This window comes from Onychomys torridus, chromosome 5 (genome assembly GCF_903995425.1).
Source record: "Onychomys torridus chromosome 5, mOncTor1.1, whole genome shotgun sequence".
Lineage (NCBI taxonomy): Eukaryota > Metazoa > Chordata > Mammalia > Rodentia > Cricetidae > Onychomys > Onychomys torridus.
In genome coordinates, this window is record NC_050447.1 from 38512112 (window position 1) to 38536087 (window position 23976).

Sequence of the window (23976 nt, forward strand, 5' to 3'; positions counted from 1 at the left end):
GATTGTAATTTTCAGAACATGTTTCATTTGTAAACTTGGAAACTTTTAAGAAGTCGAGGCTGGTAACATTTGAACAATAGGAACAATGGTAGCCCTCATTGGTAACAGAACAGCTGGGGTGGTTCTCTACCTGTAATCCTAGTACTTGGGCAATGGCGGCAGGAGGATCAGGAATTCAGGGTGATACTCCTTACATTTCAGAGTTCCGGGTCAAAACAAAACAAGTAAATAAAACCTCACAGAATAAATATCCATGACTCCATAATGTTTGATGTAAATAATTGAATGAATGAGTGACAAAGAAGAGACAACTCTTACTTATTAGAAGAAATCCAGCTAAAGGCAAGAAGAGGGGCTGGAGGTATGGCTTTAGTCATAGAACACTTGCCTAGCATGTGCAAGGAGCCTGTAGAGTAGGGCACTTTTTGTGTGAGCACATAGTGCTGAGCTGGCCCTTAGGGAGGCCAGTGGCTGCGTATGTACTTCCAGCATGGAGAAGCTTTAGCCCCCAGAGCCTCCATGGGAATCTGAGTCATTTCTTAAATGTTTGCTGCCCTGGTGAGTAAAAGGAACTTTTTACTCTGCAATCCTATGATTACTGTGATTCCCAACTTCCCAGCCACACATAGCAGCTTCCTCTCCTCAGAACGCAGCACAACCACACAGGGCCCTGGGTCTGGCCCCTGGATCCCTGATGTCCAGCTGTGTGACCCTGGACAAGTCTTCTGACCTTACCTTCCTTTCTTCACCTCTATGATGAAAGTAATGACAGTCCTGGCACTGTAGGCTTGTCACAACAAATGTGCCGACATCTGTTGGCTGTTTGAAATTATTCCTCGGGCATCCTAACAGCTATGTAAGCATTTGTTACATAAATGGAAAGGCTGCTCTGTCAGGGATTTGTATGTTTTCCCTAATTTGGTTTTCCTGTGTGTGTGTGTGTGTGTGTGTGTGTGTGTGTGTGTGTGTGTGTGTGTGTGCAAAAGAGTCCAAACCCGTGGCCTCATTCATGTTAGGCAGATGCTCTACCACTGAGCTCCATCCCAGCCTGACTTTTTTCTCTTGACTTTTGAGGGCTGTTTCCTGTGTTGAATGTTAGTTCTGACAGTGAAATGCATTGTAAATGTCTTCTCCCAGTACCTTTGTAGTGGTTGGAAGACATTGCTGGCTGTTCAGAGATCATGGCCTCCCTTGGCCTAGCAGCTTATTTAAATAAGCTCTGCAAAGTGGAGCTCCCTCCCTCCAGCTCATCTTCCTGCCTCTACCTGCCTTTATCCGGAGAATGTCCCTGGGCCTAGAGTACTGACCTTATCTAAAAGCCGTCTCAGAAACCAGGTGCCTGATTCATCATCTTTAGTGTGACAGATTCCAGCTGAGAAGACTTGTGCTAAGGAGCTCTGCTATAGGACCCTACTGCCACATACTAAGCCTTATGATAGGAGCATGCCACTTAATGCAAATTAGGGTTTGTCCCCAGCCTCCCCAATCCTATATATTCCTTATGCTCTGGAACAAAGTTGAGCTGATTCACTGAAATCTGTTTCCTGGAGTGCTGTCTCTGTTTATGCTCATGGACCACCAAAGCTTTCTGTCATCTCTTCTGCCTCTCCCCACTCAACCTGGTAGCCAACAAACCCAGAGGGAAAAAGGACCCTCACATTTAATCAGTTTTCAACTTATTTTATTTTTTCTCTCTCTTATATCCTGACCTCAGTCTCCCTCCCTCTAGGCCTCCCAGTGCCCTGCCCCTTCCCCTCTCCCCCAGATCCATTCCTCCATTTCCCTTCAGGAAAAAAAAAAAAAAAACAGGCCTAAAGATATAGTCACCGAACATAGCCTAACCATTTACAATAAGACTAAGCACAGGTCTGGAGAGATGGTCCAGTGGTTAAGAGCACTGGCTACTCTTGGAGAGAACCAAAGTTCCAATTCCCAGGACCCACATAATGGCTCACACTTACTCTAGCTCCAGGGGATTCGATGCCCTCTTCTGACCTCCACAAGCACCAATGGCAAATAGATGTACATGCAGACAAAATATCCATACACACACAAATGAATGAATGAAGACTAGGCACAAATGCTCATATCAAGGCTGGTCAAGGCACCCTAATAGGAAGAAAAGGATCCCAAGAGCAGACAAAAGAGTCAGAGATACCCCGCCCACTGTTGGGAGTCCCACAAGATCACCCAGCTACACAACCATAAGTGTATGCAGAAGACCTAGCTCTGACCCTTGTTTGCCACTTCAGTCTCTGAGCCCCTATGAACCCTGCTTAGTTGATTCTGTGGGCTGTGTTTTTGTGTCCTCAACTCCTATGACTCCTGCAATCCTTCCTCCTCCTCTTCTGTGGGGTTCCTCAGCTCCATCTAATGTTTGGCTATAGGTCTCTGCATCTGCTCCTATCAGCTGCTAGAGGAAGCCTCTCCGATGATGGTTGGGCTAGGTACCGATTATGAGTATAGCAGAATATCATTAGGAATCATTTCATTTATATTTGTTTGTTTGATGTTGCCAGTCATTGATTGGTTCTCTCCTGGGTCTCTGGGCCATCCAGCTTCTAGTTCCTAGCCATCCTGGCAGTGTCAGGCATGGGCTCCCTATCATGGCATGGGCCTCAAGTTGAACCAGTCATTGGTTGGCCTCTCCCACAGGTTCTGTGCCACCATTACCCCAGCACATCTCCAGGCAGGACAGATTGTAGGTCCAAGGTTTTATGGCTGGATTGATGTCCCAGTCCTACCACTGGGAGCCTAGCCTGGTGTATTGGCTGGTTTTGTGTGACACCTTGACACAAGCTAGAGTCACCAGAGAGGAAGGAGCCTCAGTTGAGGAAATACCTTGATGAGATCCAGCTGTAAGGCATTTTCTCATTTAGTGATCAATGGGGGGAAGGGGGTGCAGCCCATGGTGGGTGGTGCCAACTTTGAACAGATGATCCTGGGCTCTATAAGAAGGTAGACTGAACAAGTCATGGAAGCGAGCCATACTGGATCTGTATCAGCTCCTGCCTCTAGGATTCCTGTCCTGACTTCCTTCAGTGATGAACAGCAATACTGAAGTGTAAGCCAAATAAACCCTTTCCTCCCCAACTTGCTTTTTGGTCATGGTGTTTTGTTACAGCAATAGAAGCCCTAACTAAGACACCTAGTCATAGAAGATGGCCAGTTCTGGCTCTGTATCCCTAACTAAGACACCTAGTCATAGAAGATGGCCAGTTCTGGCTCTGTATCCCCCATTACTGGGAGAGTTTGCTAAGGTCATTCTCATAGATTCCAGGGAGTTTCCACTGCACTGGGCTTCTACATCCTCCCCTAATTCCACCCTCCCAATTCTCCCAGTACTCTCCCTCCATCCCTCCCTTCCCCCCACCTGATCCCTCCTGTTCCCATCCTCACCTGCCCCAAGTCCACCTACAAAATCTTACTTCCTTTTCCCAGGGAGATCCATGTGTCCCTCCTTGAGCCCTCCTTGTTTCTTAGTCTCTCTGTATCTGTGGATTGTACATTATTATCTTTACTTAATGTCCACTTATAAGTGAGCACATACCATGTTTGTCTTTCTGGGTCTGGACTACCTCACTCAGGATAGTTTTTTTTTTTTTTCTAGTTCCATCTGTTTGCCTGCAAATATCATCATGTTATTGTTTTTAACAGCTGAGTAATACTCCATTATGTAAATATACCACATTTTCTTTACCTGTTCTTCAGTTGAGGGGCATCTAGGTTGTTTCTAATTTCTAGCTATTATGAATAAAACTGCAATGGACTTGGTTGAGCAAGTGTCCTTGTAGGATGGAGCATCCTTTGGGTATATGCCCAAGTGTGGCATAGCTAAGTCTAGAGGTAGATTGATTCCCGATATTCTACGGAACCGCCATACTGATTTCCATTCCCACCAGCAGTGGAGGAGTGTTCCCCTTGTTCCATGTTGTTGCCAGCAGGAGCTGTCACTTGTGTTTTGAGCTTAGCCATTTTGACTGGTGTAAAATAGAATCTCAAAGTAGTTTTGATTTGCATTTCCCCAATGGCTAAGGATATTGAACATTTCTCAGCCATTTGAGATTCCTCTGTTGAGGATTCTCCATTTAGATCTGTATACCACTTTTTAGTTGGATTATTTGGTTTGTTGATTTCTAGTTTCTTAAGTTTTTTTTTTTATATATATATTTTGGGTTTTAGCCTTCTGTCAGATGTGGAGTTGGTAAAAATCTTTTCCCATTCTGTAGGCTGCTGTTTTGTCTTATTGAAGGTGTTCTTTGCCTTAGAGAAGCTTTTCAATTTCATAAGGTCCCATTTATTGATTATTCTTCGTGCCTGTGCTATCACTGTTCTGTTCAGGAAGTGGTCTCTGTGCCAGTGTGTTCAAGGTTGTTCCCCACTTTCTCTTCAGTGTATCTGGTTTTATGTTGAGGTCTTTGATCTACTTGGACATAAGTTTTGTGCAGGGTGTTAGATACAGATCAATCTGCATTCTTTTACTGCTGACATCCAATTGGACCAGCATAATTTGTTGAAGATGCTATCTTTTTTCCATTGTATCTTTCTGGCTTCTTCATTAAAAAAAAAAAAAAAAATCAGGTGTCCACAGGTATGTGGATTCATGTGTGGGTCTTCAATTCAATTCAAATCTGTTGATCAACCTATCTGTTTTTATGCCAATACTATAGTTTTTATTACTGTAGCTACAGCTTGAAATTAAGGATGGATAGCACCAGATGTTCTTTTATCGTCCAGGATTGTTTCAGCTATCCTGGTTTTTTTGTTTTTCCATATGAAGTTGAGTATTTTCTTGTAAGGTCTGTAAAGAATTATATTGGAATTTTGATGGGGATTGTGTTGAGTCTGTAGATTGCTTTTGGTAAGATGGCCATTTTTAACTATGTTAATCCTGCCAATCCATGAACGTGGGAGATAATTCCATCTTCTGCTTCTTCGATTTCTTTCTTCAAAGACTTGAAGTTTTTGTAATACAAATCTTTCATTTGTTTGGTTAAAATTACCCCCAAGGTATTTTATATTTTATGTTTGTGGCTGTTGTGAAGGGTGTTGTTTCCCTGATTTCTTTCTCAGCCCATTTGTCATTTGTGTAGCTACTGATTTTTTTTTTTTAAGTTAATCTTGTATCCAGCCAAATCGCTCAAAATGTTTATCAGCTGCAGGAGTTCCCTGGTAGAACTTTGGGGTCACTTATGTATACTATCACATCATCTGCAAATAATGATACTTTGACTTCTTCCTTTCCAATTTGTATCCCATTGATCTCTTTCAGTTGTCTTACTGCTCTAGCTAGACCTTCAAGTACTATATCGAATAGATATGGAGAGAGTGGACAACCTTGTCTTGTTCCTGAGTTTAGTGGAATCACTTTGAGTTTCTCTCCATTTAATTTAACATTGGCTATAGGCTTGCTGTAAATTGCCCTTATTATGTTTAGTTATATCCCTTGTATCCCTGATCTCACCAAGATTTTTTTTGTGATTTGTTTTATTTTGTATGTGTGTTTTACTTGCTTGTATGTCTGTGTATCACATTTGTGCCTGGTGCCTGTAGAGTCCAGAAGAGAACTCTAGTTCTCTGAACTAGAATTATAAACAGTTGTGAGCTGCCATGTGGGTGCTGGAAATTGAACCCAGGTCCTCTACAAGAGCAACAAGTGCTCTTAACTGCTGAGCCATTTCTCCAATCTCTTGGTTTGTTTCTTTTTTTCTTTCTTTTGGTTTTTTGAGACAGGGTTTCTCTGTGTAGCTTTACCTGTCCTGGAACTCATTCTATAGACCAGACTGGCTTCTAACGCATAGAGTTCTATCTGCCTCTGCCTCCCGAGTGCTGGGATTAAGGCATGCACCACCAGTGCCCGGCTTCTCCAAGACATTTATCATAAAGGGATGTTGGATTTTGTCAAAGACCTTTTCAGCATCTAATGAGATGATCATATGTTTTTATTTTCTTTCACATGGTGAATTACATTGGATGATATGAGTCATCCCTGCATCTCTGGGATGAAACCTACTTGATCATGGTGGATGATCTTTTTTATGTGTTCTTGGATTCGGTTTGCAATTATTTCATTGATTATTTTTGAGTATTTTCACATCTATAGTAATGAGGGAAATTTGTCTAATTGCTTTTTGTTGAATCTTTGTGTGGTTTGAGTATAAGGGTGACTGTGGCCTTATAAAATTATAAAATTTGGCAATATTCCTTGTAGTCAGAAGTTTTCCTGTGTCCGTCCCCCATTCCCCCATCCCCCCTGCAGTCCACACCTGAGGTCCCTCTGCCACTTGGAGCCAAGTAAACACACAGAGGCTTATATTATTTACAGACTGTATGGCATATGGGTCAGGCTTCTTGCTAGCTAGCTCTTATATCTTAACTCATTTCTATTAATCTATGTTTTGCCACGTGTTCCATGGCTTACCGATCTGCTGGCATGTTGTTCCTTCAGCCATGGCAGCAGCTAGTGTCTCTCTTCTCCTTCCTGTCTCTCTTCCTGTCTCTCTGCCTGGATGTCCTGCCTGCCTCTAAGCTGCATTGCCATAGGCCAAATAGCTTTATTTATCAACCAATCAGAGCAACAAATATTCACAGCATACAGAAAGACATTCCCCAGCAGTTCCTTCTGTTTCTATTTTGTGGAATAATTTGAGTAGTATTGGCATTAGCTCTTCTTTAAAAGTCTGGTAGAATTTTGCACTAAAACAGTCTGACCATGGGCTTTTTTGGGGGGGAGGAGACTTTTAATGACTGCTTCTATTTTCTTAGAGGTTATAAGTCTATTTAAATTGTTTATATGGGCCAGGTGACAGTGGAGCATGCCTTTAATCCCAGCACTCAGGAGGCAGAGCCAGGCAGATCTCTATGAGTTCAAGGCCAGCCTGGTCTACAGAGTGAGATCCAGGACAGGCTCCAAAGCTACACAGATAAACCCTGTCTTGAAAAAAAAAAAAAAAAATTGTGTAAATGATCTTGATTTAACTTTGGTAAGTGGTGTCTATCAAGAAAATTATCTATTTCTTTTCAATTTTCCAATTTTGTGGAGTATAGGTTTTTAAAGTATTACCTAATGATTCTCTGGATTTCCTCAGTGTCTGTTGTTATGTCCACCTTTTTGTTTCTGATTTTGTTAGTTTGGATGCTCTCTCTCCCAGTTAGTTTGGATATGGGTTTGTCTATCTCATTGATTTTTTTCTCCAAAAACAAAAAAAAAAGTCTTTGTTTCATTGGTTCTTTGTATTGTTCTCTTTGTTTATATTTTATTGGTTTCAGTTTGATTATTTTCTGCCATCTACTCCTCTTGGATGAGCTTGCTTCTTTTTGATCTAGAGCTTGCAGGTGTGCTGTTAGATTGCCGGTGTGAGATCTCACTATTTCTTTATGTTGGCACTTAGTGCTGTGAACTCTCCTCTTAGCACCACTTTCATTGTGTCCCATAAGTTTGGGTGTGTTGTGTGTTTGCTTTCATTGAATTCTAGGAGGTCTTTAATTTCTTTCTTGATTTCTGTCTCAACCAGTAGTCATTCAGTAGAGAATTGTGGAGCCAGGCGGTGGTAGCACACGCCTTTAGTCCCAGCACTCAGGAGGCAGATCTCTGTGAGTTTGAGGCCAGCCTGGGCTACAGAGTAAGTTCCAGGAAAGGCGCAAAGCTACACAAAGAAACCCTGTCTCAAAAAGAAAGAAAGAGAGAGGGAGGGAGGGAGGGAGGGAGAGAGGGAGAGAGAGAGAGAGAGAGAGAGAGAGAGAGAGAAAGAAAGAAGGAAAGAAAGAAAGAAAGAAAGGGAATTGTTCAGTTTCCATGAGTTTGTAGGCTTTCTGTTCTTTCTGTTGTTGAAATCCAGTTTTAATCCATGGTGGTCTAATAGGATGCAGAGGGTTATTTTAATTTTATTACACTGTTGAGACTTGCTTTGTGACCAAGCATGTGGTCAGTTTCAAGAATGTTCCACAAGGTGCTAAGAAGAAGGTACATTCTTTTGTGTTTGTTGGGGTTGGGGGAATTTTGTCCTGTAGATACCCCTGAGGTCCACTTGGTTCACAACATCTATGAGCTCCAGTATCTTTAGTTCCTGTCTGGATGACCTGTCCATTAGTGAGAGTAGGGTCCTGAAGTCTCCCACTGTCACTGTGTGAGGGTGGGTGTGTGATGTAAGTTTCAGTAGTGTTTCCTTACAAACATGGGTGCCCTTGTGTTTGGGGCAAAGATAGTAGGAATTGAAAGATCATCTTGGTGTATCTTTCCTTTGAGTATGATGTGTCCTTCCCTGTCACTTTTGATTAGTTTTGGTTTGAAGTCTATTTTGTTAGATATTAGAATGGCTACAGCAGCATGTTTCTTAGCTCCATCTTTCCACCCCTTTACTCTGAGGTAATGTCTATCATTGATGTGGAGGTGTGTTTCTTGTGTGCAGCAGAAGGATGGATGCTGTTTTTGCATCCATTCTGTTAGTCTGTATGTATCTTTTTATTGGGGAATTGAGGCCCTTGATATTGAGAGATATCAATGACCAATGATTTCTAATTCCTTTATTTTGGTGGTGGTGGTGGTGGTGGTGGTGATGGTGGTGGTGGTGTGTGTTTTTTCCTTTATTTTTGCTTGTGTGAGATTATTTCCTGTGTTTCCGTGGATGTAATTAACCTCCTAGGGTTGGAATTTTCCTTCTAGTACCTTCTTTAGTGCCGGAGTTGTGGATTGTTTAAATTTGACTTTATCATGGGATATCTTGTTTTATTCATCTATGGTGACTGAAGGTTTTACTGGGTCTAGTAGTCTGGGTTGGTATCTATGGTCTCTTAAAGTCTGTCCAGGTCCTTCTGACTTTTAGAGTCTCCATTGAGAAGTCGGGTATCAGGTATGAGTCTAATAGGTCTGCCTTTATATGTTACTTGACCTTTTCCCCTTGCAGCTTTTAATATTCTTTCTTTGTTCTATGTTTAGTGTTTTATTTATTATGTGGGACTTTCTTTTCTGGTCCAGTCTATTTGATGTTCTGTAAGTTTCTTGTACTTTTACAGGCATGTCCTTCTCTAGGCTTGTTAGCCAAGTTTCCTGTGATTTTGTTGAAAATGTTTTCTAGGTCTTCTTCTATCCATATATATAGTCTTTTGGGGGAGGGGTTCTTTTTGTCTTTTTTCCAAGACAGAGTTTCACAGTGTAGCTCTGGCTTTCCCGGAACTCAACTATGTAGACCAGTCTGGCCTCAAACTTACAGAGATCTGCCTCCTATGTGTTGGGATTAAAGGTATGAGCCACCACTACCTGGCATATTCTTATTATCATTAGATTTGGTCTTTTCATAGTGTCCCAGATTTCCCAGATGTTTTGTGTCAGACGTTTTTATATTTAACATTTTCTTTGACCGATGTACCTCTTTCTTCTATCATATCTTTAACGACTAAGATTCTCTCTTCCATCTCATATTCTGTGGGTGATACTTGCGTGTGTAGTTCCTGTTCGCTTACCTAGTTTTTTCCAGGATTCCCTTGGGTTTTTTTTTTTTTTCTTTATTGCTTCTATTTCATTTACATGTCTTGAACAGTTTTATTCATTTCCTTCAACTGTTTGTCTTTTCTTGGCTTTCTTTAAGGGATTTATTCGTTTCCTCTTTAAGGACCTCTGTCATCTTCATAAATTAGGTTGTAAGGTGGTCTCCTTGTGCTTCAGCTGTGTTGAGATATTTAGGACTTGCTGTAGTAGGAGAGCTGGCTCTGGTGCCCTGGCTGTTGTTGATTGTGTTCTTTCACTGGCATCTAAGCATCTGGGTCTGGGGTAATTAGAGGTGTAGACTTCTGGGTTTGTCTTTGTTGGATGGATGTGTTTTTCCTTGGTTTCTGTTTCCTCTCTGGTCTTCTGACTGGAGTGGCCTATGGTTGAGTAGACAGTCTCTACTCAAGTTGGGGCTGGAGTTCTGGCAGCCAGTGTAGCCTCTGGTCCAGCTGGAGGCCCACTGCAGGGGTTGGGGCCTGAGGTATGGTGATGGGGAAGAGTTGGTGATTAGGTGTAGGCTAGAAGGACAGACACTGAGTGGGGACAGTGCTGGGGCTGGGGGCTACCTGTGGTTTTGGTGGCCTGCATGTCCTCTGGTCCAGCAGGTGCCTCCGTTGGAGTTGGGGGCCAGGATGAGAGGAAGGTGGGTGGGCTGGGTAAGCACTGAGAAAGTGGGGGCAGTCCACCGGGTTCTGGGCCTGTGTGGTTTCTAATGGAACAGGGGCTTCCACCAGAATTGTGGGCCGGGATATAGTGACGTGGGGAGGAGGGGTGGTTAGGGGTAGGCTGGCAGGACACTGAAGGAGTATTGATGTATGCAGGCTGGGTTCTTACCTGGGGTTCTGGATGTCAGTGTGGAATCTCACGGAACAGGGGACTTCCTCCAGAGTTGTAGGCCAGGATTGTGATGGGGGTTGGTTGGTTGGTTGGTTGGTTGGTTGGTTGGTTGGTTGGTTGGGAGGTTGGGAGTGTTAGCAATCTGCGGGTGGGAGCTCACCTGGGGTTCTGGGCCTCCAGTAAAGCAGGGGACTCCAGCTATCAATTTCAATTAGCCTATTGGGTTTTTTTTTTTTCTTTATGATTTTTGCCTATTGGTTTGGTTGAGAAATTCTCTCCATGTATCTTCATCAAGAAATTTTTAACTCAGGCCTGATTGATAAGCACTAACAATTTAGAGAGAATACAGGAGACAGATGACTATGACAAAAACCCCAGGCAGAAACTAAGACAAACAACTCTCTCTCTCTCTCTCTCTCTCTCTCTCTCTCTCTCTCTCTCTCTCTCTCTGTGTGTGTGTGTGTGTGTGTGTGTGTGTGTGTGTGTGTGTGTGTGTGTCTTTTAATGTGTATATATGGCTCTCTGGAAAAGTTCCAGGCTTCTGATACTGTCTGACTGAGAGCATGTCATGGAATGTCTATCCTCAGTTTCTCATCTCCATGACACTGATACTGTCTGCAGTCTATATTTTTCCTAGGTTTAAAAAGAATCACTTTAGAAAAATAATTTTAAGTGTACAGAAAAAAATGCAGAAGAATAAAGAGCTCCTTTTGTATTATCCACTGAGCTGTCTGGAACTTTGGTAGGACACTGCTGACTCCATTGTACACCTAACCTGGCTGTCCCCAGTTTCCTTCATGATCCTTTGATTCTAAAACTCCATGCTGCACTTAATTGCTGTCCTCTGAGTCACCTCCGATCTGTGGCACTTGTGAAGGGCTGGCCAGTCACTTTGCAGACACTTGTCCATGTGAGTCTGTCTCACATTCTCTCCCATGCTTCCTAAAGCTAGGTGCTTTGGAAGGATGCTGCAGAAGTCCTTTGCAGCACATCCTGTTGGGGCCGCGGGCCGCATTGACTCAGCACTGATGCTGAGATTGACCTTCTATCTGAGTACCTCACATTGCCGACTTCCTCCTCCTTTCCTTGATCCTCTAAGCTGTGACCAGTTCCCAGTCAGGACTGGGGTTAGTTAGAAGAGAATCCTACTGGCAGCCTTCCAGATATCTTCCAGAGCACAATGTCTTGGCTCTTTAGGAAACTTAATTAGGTGCCAAAAGAAAAAGGTTGGAATTGTCTCAATCCTGTTCTGCTTGGAGCCTGCAACAGAAAGCTAAGTGTAGTAAAGGTTTTGAGTTGGCCACATGCTGAGGGACTTGTGCAGAGTACAAGGTCACAGTTCTTTCCCAGAATCTTTTTTAACCCTTTTATTGATGCATTGTATATTCATTCACCAAGTTATATAATCATCACAACCAATTTTAGAACATTTTCAATGACCTAAAAAGAAGCCCTTGCCCATCACACTCTACTTCCTCCAAATCCTCCAACCCTAGGCAACCTCTAATCTACTTTCTGTCTCCAGATTTGTCTGTTCTGGACATTTCCTATAAATAGAATCTTAGTGTGTAATCTTTTGGAATTGGCTTCTTTGACTCAGCATATCTTTGAAGTTCATCCATTCTATAACCTGTTCCTCTTTGATTGCTGAGTAATGCTTCATTTTGTTTATCCACACACAGACATTTGGGCTGCTTCCACCTTTTGACTATGGTAGGTAGCTGCACTGCCATAAAATGCAGCTTCTGTGGGACACAGGTTTCCATTGCTCTTGGATGGAGTTATTAGAGCAGATTGTTGGGCTGCCTGATAACTGTTTAACTTCTGAGGACCTGCCAACCTGTTATCCACAATGACAACATCATTTCATGTTTTCACCAGCAATGCAGAAGAGTTTCTGTTCCTCCTCACCTTTACTAACCATTTTCTTCCCTGTTTACCTTAGCCCTCCAGGTGGGGATGAAATAGTAACTCTCTTTGACCTTTATCTGCATTCCCTGCTAGCTAAGGTGTTAAATAACCCAATTTGTGTGTAGGCGCTGCCCTTGGGTCTGCAGGCCCTTCTGAAATGTTCCATTTGTATTCAGCGTGAGTGTCCCCCATGCCTAGAAATAGTCAGACCTGGCTGTTATCCCCTAATTCCTGGGGAGTGCAGAAGCATTTGGGTCCTTGGCTTCCTTTTCAGGAGCCGAAATAGAAGTGTGGTGCTGGGGACCAGGGTCTTGTTTCTACAAATGAGCAGGCAGGCTTCAGCATCACCTTGTTCCTCTTCCTCCCCAGAAGGTCCAGGTGGTTCCTGTGACTCCAGCTTCGGAAGTGGCATCAGCGTCTTCACCTCAGCCAGGTCAGTGGTTTGTGAAAAGCCAGTGGTCTCCGGCTTTCTGGAAGACAAGACAGGAAGGGCACAGCAGTCAGAATTGTGACCATGGTAGAGACACAGAACTCTGTTCTGCCATCTCTCAGGATGGCTGTCATAGCACAGGCTTCCACAGGGGGGCAGTGCAGGCCTAGGAGCAAAGTCATCTCCAACGCGACCTGCCCTGGGCTGAGTCTGCTGACCTACCTGCTGAAGCTGTGTGGGTGACAATTCCCCTATAGTGGATTTCCTCTAAACTTGACATTGAACCTGGGCCTGAGGAGCCAGTCGTTTCTGAGGAGAAAATGCCCACTCACTCCACTTTAGGAGGCTCTTTTCAGATCCTCGGGATCTCTAGCGTGTTTAATGTCTTGCTATCCCTAAAGACCCAAGGGTCATTTCTAAGCTCACAGATATGGAATTCAGTAACTGTGCACTTCAGTGCTGCCTCCCCAGTGAGCAACAGGAGAGTAAGTAAGTGCCAGGCACCACTCACTTTCACTTGCTTGTCATACATTTCGAGAGCACCTGCCCGGACTCATCACACAGGTTCTGAGGTAGAGTCAGATCATCAATGTGACCCTGTCTTTGGCACACTTTATGGGAGACAACAAAGTAGCCATCAAGTTTCCAGGAGACTGCAGACCTGTAGCGGAGGCCGGTTGCACTGCAGAGGATGAGGGGTCCTGCAGCCAGGCTTGGTGCTCACCCGATGTCAGACCATTGAGATTTTGCTGGTGTCTAGTCCAGGGTTGGCAGCATCACTGTCTATTTCAGGGATGGAAAGGGGTGGGGAAAGAATGGGGAGAGGGAGGGTCAGGGTGGCTGGAGAGAAGGGATTGCATGCAAACTGAGGAGCTGGCAGGTGGGAGGTGTGTCTGAACAGTAGGCTTGGCAGCTTTGCTGATGGACAGGATGGATTAAATGAGAGGAATGGAGGGGTAGCCTCTAGATACTTAGCTAAAACTAAACCCAGCCTGCCCTGGCACATTTCTGAGCTGGACTGAAGGGAAGAACAGGTGTGACCGGCACTCCAGACATGGCCCCAGGGGGTGCTAGGCATGCTCAGAAGGGAGGCCAGCATGGACACTAGGTTTTGGAACTCAGGGTTGGAGGTATGGGCAGAGGGGCAGGGGATATGTGAATCCTCTGGAGGTTTCCGCTCTGGTCATGGAGGCTTTGGAAGCCAGTAGCATACGTAGGAGTGGCAGGATCAGTGAGGGGATTTATGTGCTGCCACTCATAGCCAGAAAGACAAGCTTCAGAGAGTGACAGTGGGTAAGGAGGAAGCAGAGGCAGTGCATGACTGATGGACTACAGAGGTGGCATGGCCTCCTACCACCTCATCTGTCATTTGGAAACTTAGGCTCTTCTGCGTGGGCCTACAGAGACTTCAGTTCCTGTGTTCAGGTCACAAACCAACTAGCTGGAACCAGGTTTAGTTTATACCTGTCACTCAGAAGCCAGTGCTGAATCCAACCTTTTGAAAACACAGACAGGAAACAAAACACAAGATTCCTGCAAGCTGCACTGGGGCAGGAAGACTGTCTTGTGGTAGCATCACAGCCTGCAGCCTGTGCTAGGAAGGATGCAGCCACAGGAGCTGTGAGAACAGGCTAGATGCTCAAACCTCTGGCATGCTCCTTCCAGAGCCACTGAGCTTGCACAGATGGCATCATTCAGGGTGGCACAAAGCAACCTACCCTCTCATCTTGTAGATGCTTTACCCAGAGCACTACCCAAATGGCCAGCTAAGAACAGTGGCTAGAAGGAAGACTTCCTGGTCATTAGCTTCTTAGAGATCGTCCTTTGAGAGTCTAACAAAGCTGTAGACCCTTCTCCTAGGAAACACACAGCCATATAAAATTCCAAATCCATTAGCTGGTCAGAGATCAGACTGGGTACAGGGAGTCCAAAGCATTGAGAGACCATAGATGCCTTCCTCTCCCAGTTCGGAGCCCAGGCTTAGCCAGCAAAAGAGCCACTCAATAAATAGGTGACATCTCTGTCTGAGTGGGTAGACAGTCAAGTAGCACCAGTCCAAGGGGTCTGAACTCCTCTACCCTCCACAGAGAGTTGAAAACAGGCCTCCTTGAGAGGTGGAAAGAAAAGACAGCAGAATGGAGGAAGAATGGTGGAGAGTTTCTCCACTCCTGCCTTTCTGCACACCAGGTGCATCCCTTCCTCTAGAGAGAAAGGGGCCCAGTTCACACCCTGCCTGCCACGTGTAAACTGGAGAGGGCGTGACAGCGTTGACCCCCAGAGAGGAACGGGACGTAAGTGAGTTAAGGTATGTGAGAAGCTTGGAACAGTGCCTGGCAGACAGCAAGTATGCACTTGGTCACACTTAACCTCACTGGTTATCACAAGCCTCTCCTTAGCCCCATCATCAAAATGTGGAGACAGAACAGAGGTTAAGTCTTGTTGGAAGCCCCCCGGCTAATTAGTGATGAGGTGAAAATCCAAGCTAGCCTATCTGGCTCCAGAGCACCAGCATTTGCTTGATGAATTGTTGTTCAGGAGTTATAGAAGGTTGCACATTGGCTTCTCTGATGCATTTGGCAGGTTTTTGGACAGATGTATAGACTTCCCTCTGGCAGCTAGGGCCTTGCCAAATACCGTGCTGTCATCGGTGACCATTCAGAACTGTTCTCCTGGCGTGGTTGACTGCCCTGTACCACATCCAGAAGAAAAGTCTAGAAGTTGGTGCTGCCCAGCTTTGAGGGATTGCTGACTGAAAAGAGTGTGTGATGTCCTGGTGTTTTTAGAAAGGCAACGTTGAATTCATAAGCTCTCTTTAGAGTTGCCTTTCCCTCAGTTTGACCTCAGCTCTGATATGAGTAGAGTAAGAAGTTAAATACTGCAGAAGTACAGTTGTCCCCAGAGGACCGCTCACCAAGTGGTTGTGTGTTGGTGGCATCAGAAGCATGGCTGGGCAAGTTTGGGCTTTAAGCTGCAGCAGTGCCGTGCTGCATTGTAATGCATGTACATGTGAGACTTGTCAGGAGATGCTTTACCAAAAAAAAAAAAAAAAAAAAAAAAAAAAAAAAAATGCTTGCTGAGGACACCTTGAAATAACTCAGAAGCTCTCAGGAGTGACTTGTCTAGACATTTTGGAACCAGTATAGAAATGTATTTTAAACCTCCTATGAGCACTGTCCTGTTCATGATGGGTTAGCCAGAGCAGAGGATGCTGCATCTCAGGCTTGGCCTAGTAGAGGAAAGCTGATCACTTTTTGCGTAAGCACACCCCACCCCCAGGAAGGCCCCACAGCCCCTGCTCCCTACAAGCACAGGGAGAGCTCAGCAGCCAGCACCACCCAGGAGAACAGCTGAGAACTGCCTGCTCAAGGGCAGATGGGATCCTGACCCTCCTTTGCCAGGCACTAAGATAAATGTGCAGCTGCTTCCCATGACCTTCACCTTGAGCTAGCCAAGGGAAGAGAACCCCAAAGGATGTCATCTAAGGGAATGAGTTCTCAGCCCTTGACCTCTTGGCTTTGGTGCATCTCACACTGCCTCTAGAGCCAGGTTTACTCCTCTGTGCATTGGCAGATTGGGTGCATGAATCTTCAGGTCCCTTCCATGACCTCATGGTTGTTGATTGAGGCTTACGCCTTGCTGAGGGGGCTGCAGGGGACAGCAGTGAAGAGTGTCAACATGCACAGTGTTGCCAGTTTCCTTCCTGGTTGTGTGGGCTTGACACAGCACCACCTGAAAGGGCTACTGGGGGCTGATTCCGCCGAAATGTAGCAGTAGTCCTCAGACACTGGGCCCCCAGACAGCATCCTGAACATCCTCTTACCTGCTGAAAAGAGGACCCACTGCAGACCCTAGAGAACAGCACTATCAAAGTATGGCTGAGAAGGAGGCAGCTACCCTTGAATATCCACCTGCATTGTTGAGGCCTTAGACCGTGGCAAGCTTCTACTTCACCACTGAGACAGAGCTATTCTAGCCACAACAACTGTAGCCCAGAGAGCCAAGCCTTGGGCATCACTTCGTAAGGAGCTCTACAAGATCAGCCCAGGATTCAACAAAGGAAGACCTGGATATGAGACAGGAAGCTCTGACCATCAGCAGAGAGAGATGGAGAGTGAAGAAATCATGAGAGCCAGTGTGGATTGCTGTGCTGGCTGCCGAGCCCCCTGACCTGGGATTTGCTGCTGATGGAAAGTGCATGCTAGATTTCAAAGCCTAGCACTCAAGGAGGTGTAGAGCACCTCAGTAGCGATCTTTATGTTCAGCTTATTGAGTGTATGTTGATATGCTAATGTCTTGGCTTAGTAAAAACGTGCAAGCTAATTTTGACTTAGAAACTAGAGAACATAGAAGTCCATCTGTGGCGCAACTGTGTTTCTGTTGGACAGAGAACAGGATAGAGTGATAAAGGGCTTGGCTGGCCACCATTTCTGCCACTCTGGCCCAGCCTCTTTTGTTGCCAAAACCTTGACAGTTTGAAATGCTCAAAAACCCTATCAGGAACACCTAGCCACGTGACTCCTGGGAAAGCGCAGTGGCTGTCTCCTCTGTGCAAAGACTCTGAGTTCTGTCCCTGTGTCACATACTGAGATCATGTAGTCCCTGAGATTGGAATGCCCACTCTCAACCCTGAAAGAGGCCCCAGTGGACTGCCAAAGTATATTAAACAGCAATTCTGCTGTCTAGTGGTTAGAGAGACACACCCCTTAGGAGTCACAACACATGAGCTTCAGAATCTGCAGGCTCATGAGGAATGCACAGCCATCAAGTTCCTGATGCAGATCAATAATTGAATAGCCTGGAAAGGCCAAGAAAGACAGTTCTGTATAGGTGGACAGTGGATCCACCTGGCCCCAGAATGCAGAAAATGCAGCCTGTGCTGTCATCACTTAGGGGAAATGCAGTGTGATGGTAGGGGAGGAGCCCTCAGCTCCCAAAGTTTCCTTCCTGTGTGGTCCCACCTTGAAAACCCAGCCTCACCAGATCTGGTAGCCTTTCATCCCAGCACTCAGGAAGCAGAAGCAGGTGGATCTCTGAGTTTTGAGGCCAGCCAGTTTGAGCAGAGCTTCTCAGTCTCTGAGCATCACTTGGCCTTCCCCAGGTTGCTTACTATGCCCTTTCTGTTAGTGGAGACCAGAGAGCTTCAGTGTGTGGGAGCTCCAGTCCTACCTTGAACTACAGCACTGTCTGAACAGTCTTGTATCTCTCAGACAGGCCTCTCCTCACACCCAGTTCCAAAGGAGTTTTTACTTCAAAGGCAGTTCTTCTGCTTCTCTCTAGGACAAATCTTGTGTCAGGAACAAGGGTGGCAAGATGACAGAGCAGCCCTCATCCTCACTTGACTATTGGTCTTCACTTGCCCAAGAAGGGTCTTGGATGCCACAGGGTGTTTGAGGGACCTGTCCTTGTGCTGTTGGACTTGTTAGTTTGATTTCATCAGCAGAGGACTGGCTTGGTACCCTGAGGATGCTAAACATCCAGGATGTTCAGATCAGAGGTCCAGGGTGGGCCAGCTCTGCCTTGAGAATCTCTGGTGCTGGGTAGAGGAAGGGGTAGTGTCTAGGAGTCCAGCAGAATGGCCTCCTCCCCACATGGGGACAGCATAGCTGCACCCAGACTGTGTTCCTTCATAAAGGGCAGAAGGGAGCAGGCAGGGAAGCAAGCCCTCCTTGGAGCCACTGGGCTGAACCAAATGAGTGTCATCTGCTTAGCTGTCTGCCAGTCCCCAGGACTGGTTCTAAGTGTGCAGACCCAGGGGGACTGCAGCTCGTGGGGAGAGAATGACTAAAGGTTTCGCTTTGGTCTTGCCCACAGCACTGACAGAGCTCCAGTGACCCTGCACCTGGACGGGATTGTGCAAGTCCTGAACTGCCACCTCAGTGACACAGCCATTGGAATGATGACCAGGATTGCCGTTCTCAAATGGCTCTATCATCTCTACATCAAAACTCCCCGCAAGGTGAGCTTGGACCTAGCTCCTCAGAAGGCCAGTGGTCATCTAAAAATCCACCTTGGGCTTTCAGGGCCTGCCCACACTCAGTGTTGGGGGTATGGCCACCTACAGAAAGCCAGGCAAACAGAAGAGTGCCAGGTGCTGTGAGATGCTGTGGGCCAGGGAAGGGGCAGGGGGAGTGACAGACCTGTAGCATGTTGTCTGCACTGAGCCCAGTCTCGGGAGCAGGGAGCTCACAAGCACCCCCTTCTCTGCTTTCCAGATGTTCCGGCACACAGACAGCCTCTTTCCTATCCTACTTCAGACATTATCCGATGAATCCGATGAGGTAGGTCCCCAAGCCCAGCCTTCTTTCTGAAACACCAATTACCCAGCCTTCCTTTTAGTGAGCTGGAGGGCTCTTCATAGCTTAGATATGCTCGTCTGGTTGATGTTGTGTTCTTAAACCAAAACTGCATTTAGCATTCCAAGGAAGGATATTTCTTCTAAGGGTCATTCTGGAACAGGACATGAGTTTATAGCTCTACCTGAGTTTGTTTTCCCTGGAAGATAGTTGTGAGTGTGGCTTTGAGGTCACCCTGCCTGAGAATAAGGTATGGCCCTGCCTTTCTGCCCGAACTCCCCTGCCTCGGTTTCCTCTTCTGTCTGGTGAGGATAGCAATAATACATGTGTTTTGCATTGAAACAAATGTGTGTACAGGGCTGTGTGGTTGTATTGTTTAGCTGCATACCAGTTGGGCCACCAACTTAAAACTGGTCCCAAAGCCTTGCTTTATTGGGGTCATCATGAGCTGCTAATGTGAAAAAGAAGGGTGGCCTGGATGGGGACAGGGCATTCCAACTCACCATTATTCTGCCTTCATTCTTAGCATCATTTGCCCCAGAGTTCAGGCAGGGGTTCTTTTCAGGGCTCCCCTGACTCTTAGCCAAGGGACAGGGCATCCCTATTTTCCAGGACACAGATCCTCCATCATCCAGATGGGCCCTTCTGGCTGTGTATTAGATGCTGATAGTCTAAGCTGTGATGTGGCCTCTCCCTTGTCTGGGCTCTCAGTCACTGTGAGGGATGGGTAGAGCCTTGTCTCCACATAGCAGTAGGCATAGGACTTGCACAACAGGGTCATGGGAGAGGATGGGATTGGGGCTGGGAGAAAAGGACATTGTTCAGTTTCCTTGGAATGATGCAGCCTGGTCTTCGCTGGGCTGGAGCGAGGCTCACTTAGGGCCCTAGCAACTGACCTGCAACCTGAAATTGCTTTCTTGAGCCTGGGCTGATGAGAAAGCCAGCAGGCAGGTATCACCCTCCTACATTTCTAGAAAAATCCCAAATAGATGATGTGCGCCCACCCTTAGCCCCTCCTGCCCACATACACCCTCCTCTCCCCACCCCTTCCCCTTGCAATGTGAGAGCCAGGTGGATGTGTGGCCCAGTTCTCCCGTGACTCCTCAAGGGGTTCAGAGCAGAAAGGGAGAGCTCTGCTGATCACCTCTTTCCATGGGGCTTCACTGGAAGCAGCTGAGTTTTCTGTCCTTTAAACTGAGTTGTCTAATCCCATCCAGCCGCCTTTGCTTGGCATTGGCTTTTGTGTGTGCGCGTGTCTAGTGGCAGCGTAGGAGATACAGTCCATTAAACTGCTCTGTTCAGGTTGCGGCTGTGGAAACTCGATTTGCTGAAGTGCCAGATGTTGTCACGGCTTTGGGCCACATCTTGTGGGCCTCATGAGGAGAAGATTAAAGCTGATCTTGGGGACAGTTTTTTGCGGGGAGGTACTATGAGAGAATGGCCTCTCTTTCCTGCCTTTCTAAAGGGATCTGGGGACCTTGATAATCACTGGTGAGTTGGGTTTGTGCCCCACTCTCGTTCTTCACCAGGGTCCCATTCCTGAAGGTCTCCTGCCCGGTCTCTTTGACCTTGAGGACAGCTAAGAGATGCTGGAGCCTAAACTCAAAACCAGATCTGTTTGAAGCCAAGCTCCATCCCTTTAACTGTTTATACCATGCTGTGTCCCATTAAGTATCAAACCACCTGGGGAGGTGGGCACTTGGGTTTCCTCCTGATTTCTCCAGAAGAATCACAGCCCTTTCCCCCTTTGTTCTGTGCAATTCTCAGTTCAGTATAGAATGGTTTATACTTTGAAAAGGCCCTAAATCCTTTGTCTTCTTTGCTTATTGATTTGAGGAAGCTCTTTGTATATTTAAGACATCTATTTGTCACCTCTTTTGGAAATGTTTTTCTCTCTCAGTAATACTGTGATAAACCCTCTGGTTTACACTGTGTTCCTCACACTGGTTTAGAGCCACTAACCCCAGGAGACAGCATGTACCCAGGTGTTGATGATGCAAGAGCCAGGCATGGGGAAGACAGAGCTCAGAGACCTAGCTCATCCCACCCACTGTATTCTTCAGTCCTCTTAGCCTGTGACCTCACTGGAGTGTCTTGACTGCCGTTGTTCTTCAGTTCTGCCAGAGTGACAGATTGGTAGGCCACACCCTTCTGGCATGCATTGTCTAGTCTTCCTTTATTCAGGATAAGTGGCTGTTTCCTCCCTACCGCCTGTTCCTTGTAGACATTATCGGAATCCTTTTTGTCAGAAACAGTTTGCAGGTGTCAAATTAATATTCTTGGCACTGAAGTAGAAATCCTCCCATTAGTTACAGATCCAATTACTTGTTAGGAGGAATGTGACCCTGATTTCCCCAACATGGAATGCAGTGCACATGTTCAGAGCTTTCTGGTGGACCTCCGTGCTAGGCTGTGCTGCTTCCCCTTCCCAGAAGGTGCCAGGTAACAGCTGAAGACAGGGTCCTCTCTGCCATCTGATAGGCTGGGCCCAGAGGCTTCAGGTGACCCTTGCTTCCCATACGAAGGGGGTTCCCAGCCTACATTTAGAATTCTCATGGGAGAGGGGTGGCACTCAGTCTCAGAAGAGACCTGGAAAGACCATGTGTCCCCTCTGAGTGAATGTGGACAGCCTGAACAGTTGGCTTCCAGTCACAAGACAGAATCCTACCTCTGGGCTATACTTGGTGGTGGCCTTGCATAAGGAATTTAACCTGCCTGAGCCATGCAATGAGGCTAACAAAGTCCACACCTTTTAGTTCTCCCTTTTAGACAGAACACAGAGACACAGCACTCACAGACTCTGCCTCCCGCAGTCACCTTCCTATCCTCCTAGGTTCACCTATTAAGGAATTGGCTTTTTCAAAACATTGAATTCCCCTGCCTTGGGAGCAAGGCTCATATCCAGTAAGTCATCTTGTCCTTCAGTAACACCTCAGCATTTGTATGAGGATTGTATTCATAGTGAAGGTGACACAACACTTTTATTCTGTTATGATCTAGAATGGCATCCCTTCCTGGTAATGTTCACTTCCTGGGTGACAATGCAGCTTGGTGGCTAGGGACACAAGCCTTGGGACCAGACAGTCCAGTCCAATCCCGGCTCTGCCACCCAATGGTTGGCTAGCCTGTTCCCACAAAGGAAAAATAACAGAAGCACCTCCCCCCTCTAGGTGTGTTGAAAGGGTTAAATGAACTCGTGAGCATCAGATGCTAAGCCCAGGACCCAGAATGCAGGATGGCCCTGTGGTAAACAGAGGCTCCTTAGGTTCTGGAGGTCATTTCTGTAGAAGACCTCAGCAGGATGAGCCCCATGTCCCCTCACAGCCTTCTCCCCTCAGGTTCTCCAGCCAGCACCGAACCACAGGGTGCCCTCGTACCTGTCTTCCTCCTGCCTGGGGGGCAAAGAGCAGGCTAAGGAACCTGTATTCTGATAGAAAGCCAGGCGTGGGTGATGGGGAAGTAAAGAGCGCCCTTCATGTCCTTCCTCCCTCCTCAGCCTCCCCAGCAGCCCTGGGTTGGAGCTGGCATTCAGGGCCAGCCTCACTTCTTAGAGCCCTCTTGTCAGCTTGTTCCCCAGTGTCTGAGACATTGCTCCTCATACTAGCTGAGGACGGCCTCCAGCTGGTTGCCTCAGGTCCAGGGAGAAAAAGGACATCGTTGGCAGACTCATTAGGACCTCAGCAGCCATGGCCTCTCCCAGAAGCAGTCCCTCTGAGACCTTACTGTAGCCCTGTCCTCTCAGCATGGCTTGTTTGGCATACCCTGCCTCAGCAGCTCAGGTCCCAGAAGAGAGTACCAACCCAGGAGAAGCTCCTTGCTTTTCCCCCTCTCTTAACTTCAAAGTCACTATCAAGAGAAGCTGCTAACAAGAGCTGTAGCCTGATGTGAGTGATGCAAACACAGCAAAGAGAATGAGAACCCCCCTTCTAGCCAGTGTGTCCCATAGCATCCTGGAGCATGGCTCACAGCTGTGGTAGTTGTGGGCCTTTGATGCACCCGTGGGTAGGTCTAAGGGATAACTTAGGGCACTTGAGAAAGGGCTCTTTATAAAGGTGCTGAGAGTCCCCTGCAAGGACAGTGATGATCCCTGATCTAAGACAGACCATTGCCTGTCCTGTCCTCAGCTGATGGGACGTATCAGAAGTACCCAGACCTATGAGCACCCCTGCCTAGACTGAGTCCTGGGGAAAGCAGACTTGAGCATCCTTGAGCTGCTGGCTGTCCTCACTGGTGTACCTCTCTGCCTATACTGCTAGTCTCCAATTCTGGGCCTCTTGGTCCCTCACCAATAGGGTGGGGCCCCAGGGATGAGCCTGCTAGGCCCTGGACCTCATTTGAGGAAGGGTTTGCTCTGGCAGGAGTTGGGAAATTAAACTTGTTTTCATGGTGCAGGCCTCTGGAGAAAGGCAACAGAAAAGCTGAAGAGATTCTTGGCCCTCAAGGGAGAGGGCTTGCCTGGCCAAGTCACACTGCCATAGACCCTCTCAGGGCTCATTTGTAACTGAAGGAGCAGCTCAGGCTTTGCTGGATGGACGGCGCTCTGAATGTGGCCTCTCCAGGCAGGTGCCAGGCTTAGCCCCTGAGCAGGTCAAGGAGAGGCTGCTTTGTTTTTGCGATTAGATTTGACATTTATTCATATGTCTGTCTGTTTGTCTGTGTCCATGTCTGTGTGGCTTGTCGGAATTGGTTCTTTCCTTCTACCGAGTGGGTTCTGGAGATCAAATTCAGGTCATCTGGCTTGGTGGGAAGCCTCCGCGCACACACACACCCCACCAGCTGAGACTGCCTTTAGCTCAGGACATCTGGCTTGGTGGGAAGCCTACACACACACACACACACACACACACACACACACACACACACACACACACACACACACACACCCCTATAGTATGAATCTAAGGAGTCTTATTAGTAAGAACAAACCCGAGGCCAGTTATTGGGGTGAATGCTGGAAGATCAGAGACGCAGAACAAGCCAAGGCTATCTCACCTTGCTAGTTCCTCAGGTGATCCTGTTTC

At 46.6% G+C, this 23976-nt stretch overlaps 1 protein-coding gene across 2 annotated transcripts in view; it reads left to right on the top strand.

The window, feature by feature from the left end:
• LOC118583547 (protein VAC14 homolog) overlaps nucleotides 1–23976 on the top strand; it is an 89703-nt gene that overhangs the window by 26718 nt on the left and 39009 nt on the right. Inside the window, exons 10-12 of one of the 2 annotated variants that reach the window (XM_036186952.1) lie at nucleotides 12605–12665; nucleotides 18474–18618; nucleotides 18875–18940. In XM_036186952.1, coding sequence (XP_036042845.1) covers nucleotides 12605–12665; nucleotides 18474–18618; nucleotides 18875–18940 — 272 coding nt within the window. Of the gene's footprint in view, nucleotides 1–12601; nucleotides 12666–18473; nucleotides 18619–18874; nucleotides 18941–23976 lie in introns of both variants that reach the window. The other variant, XM_036186951.1, reaches the window with a different exon arrangement.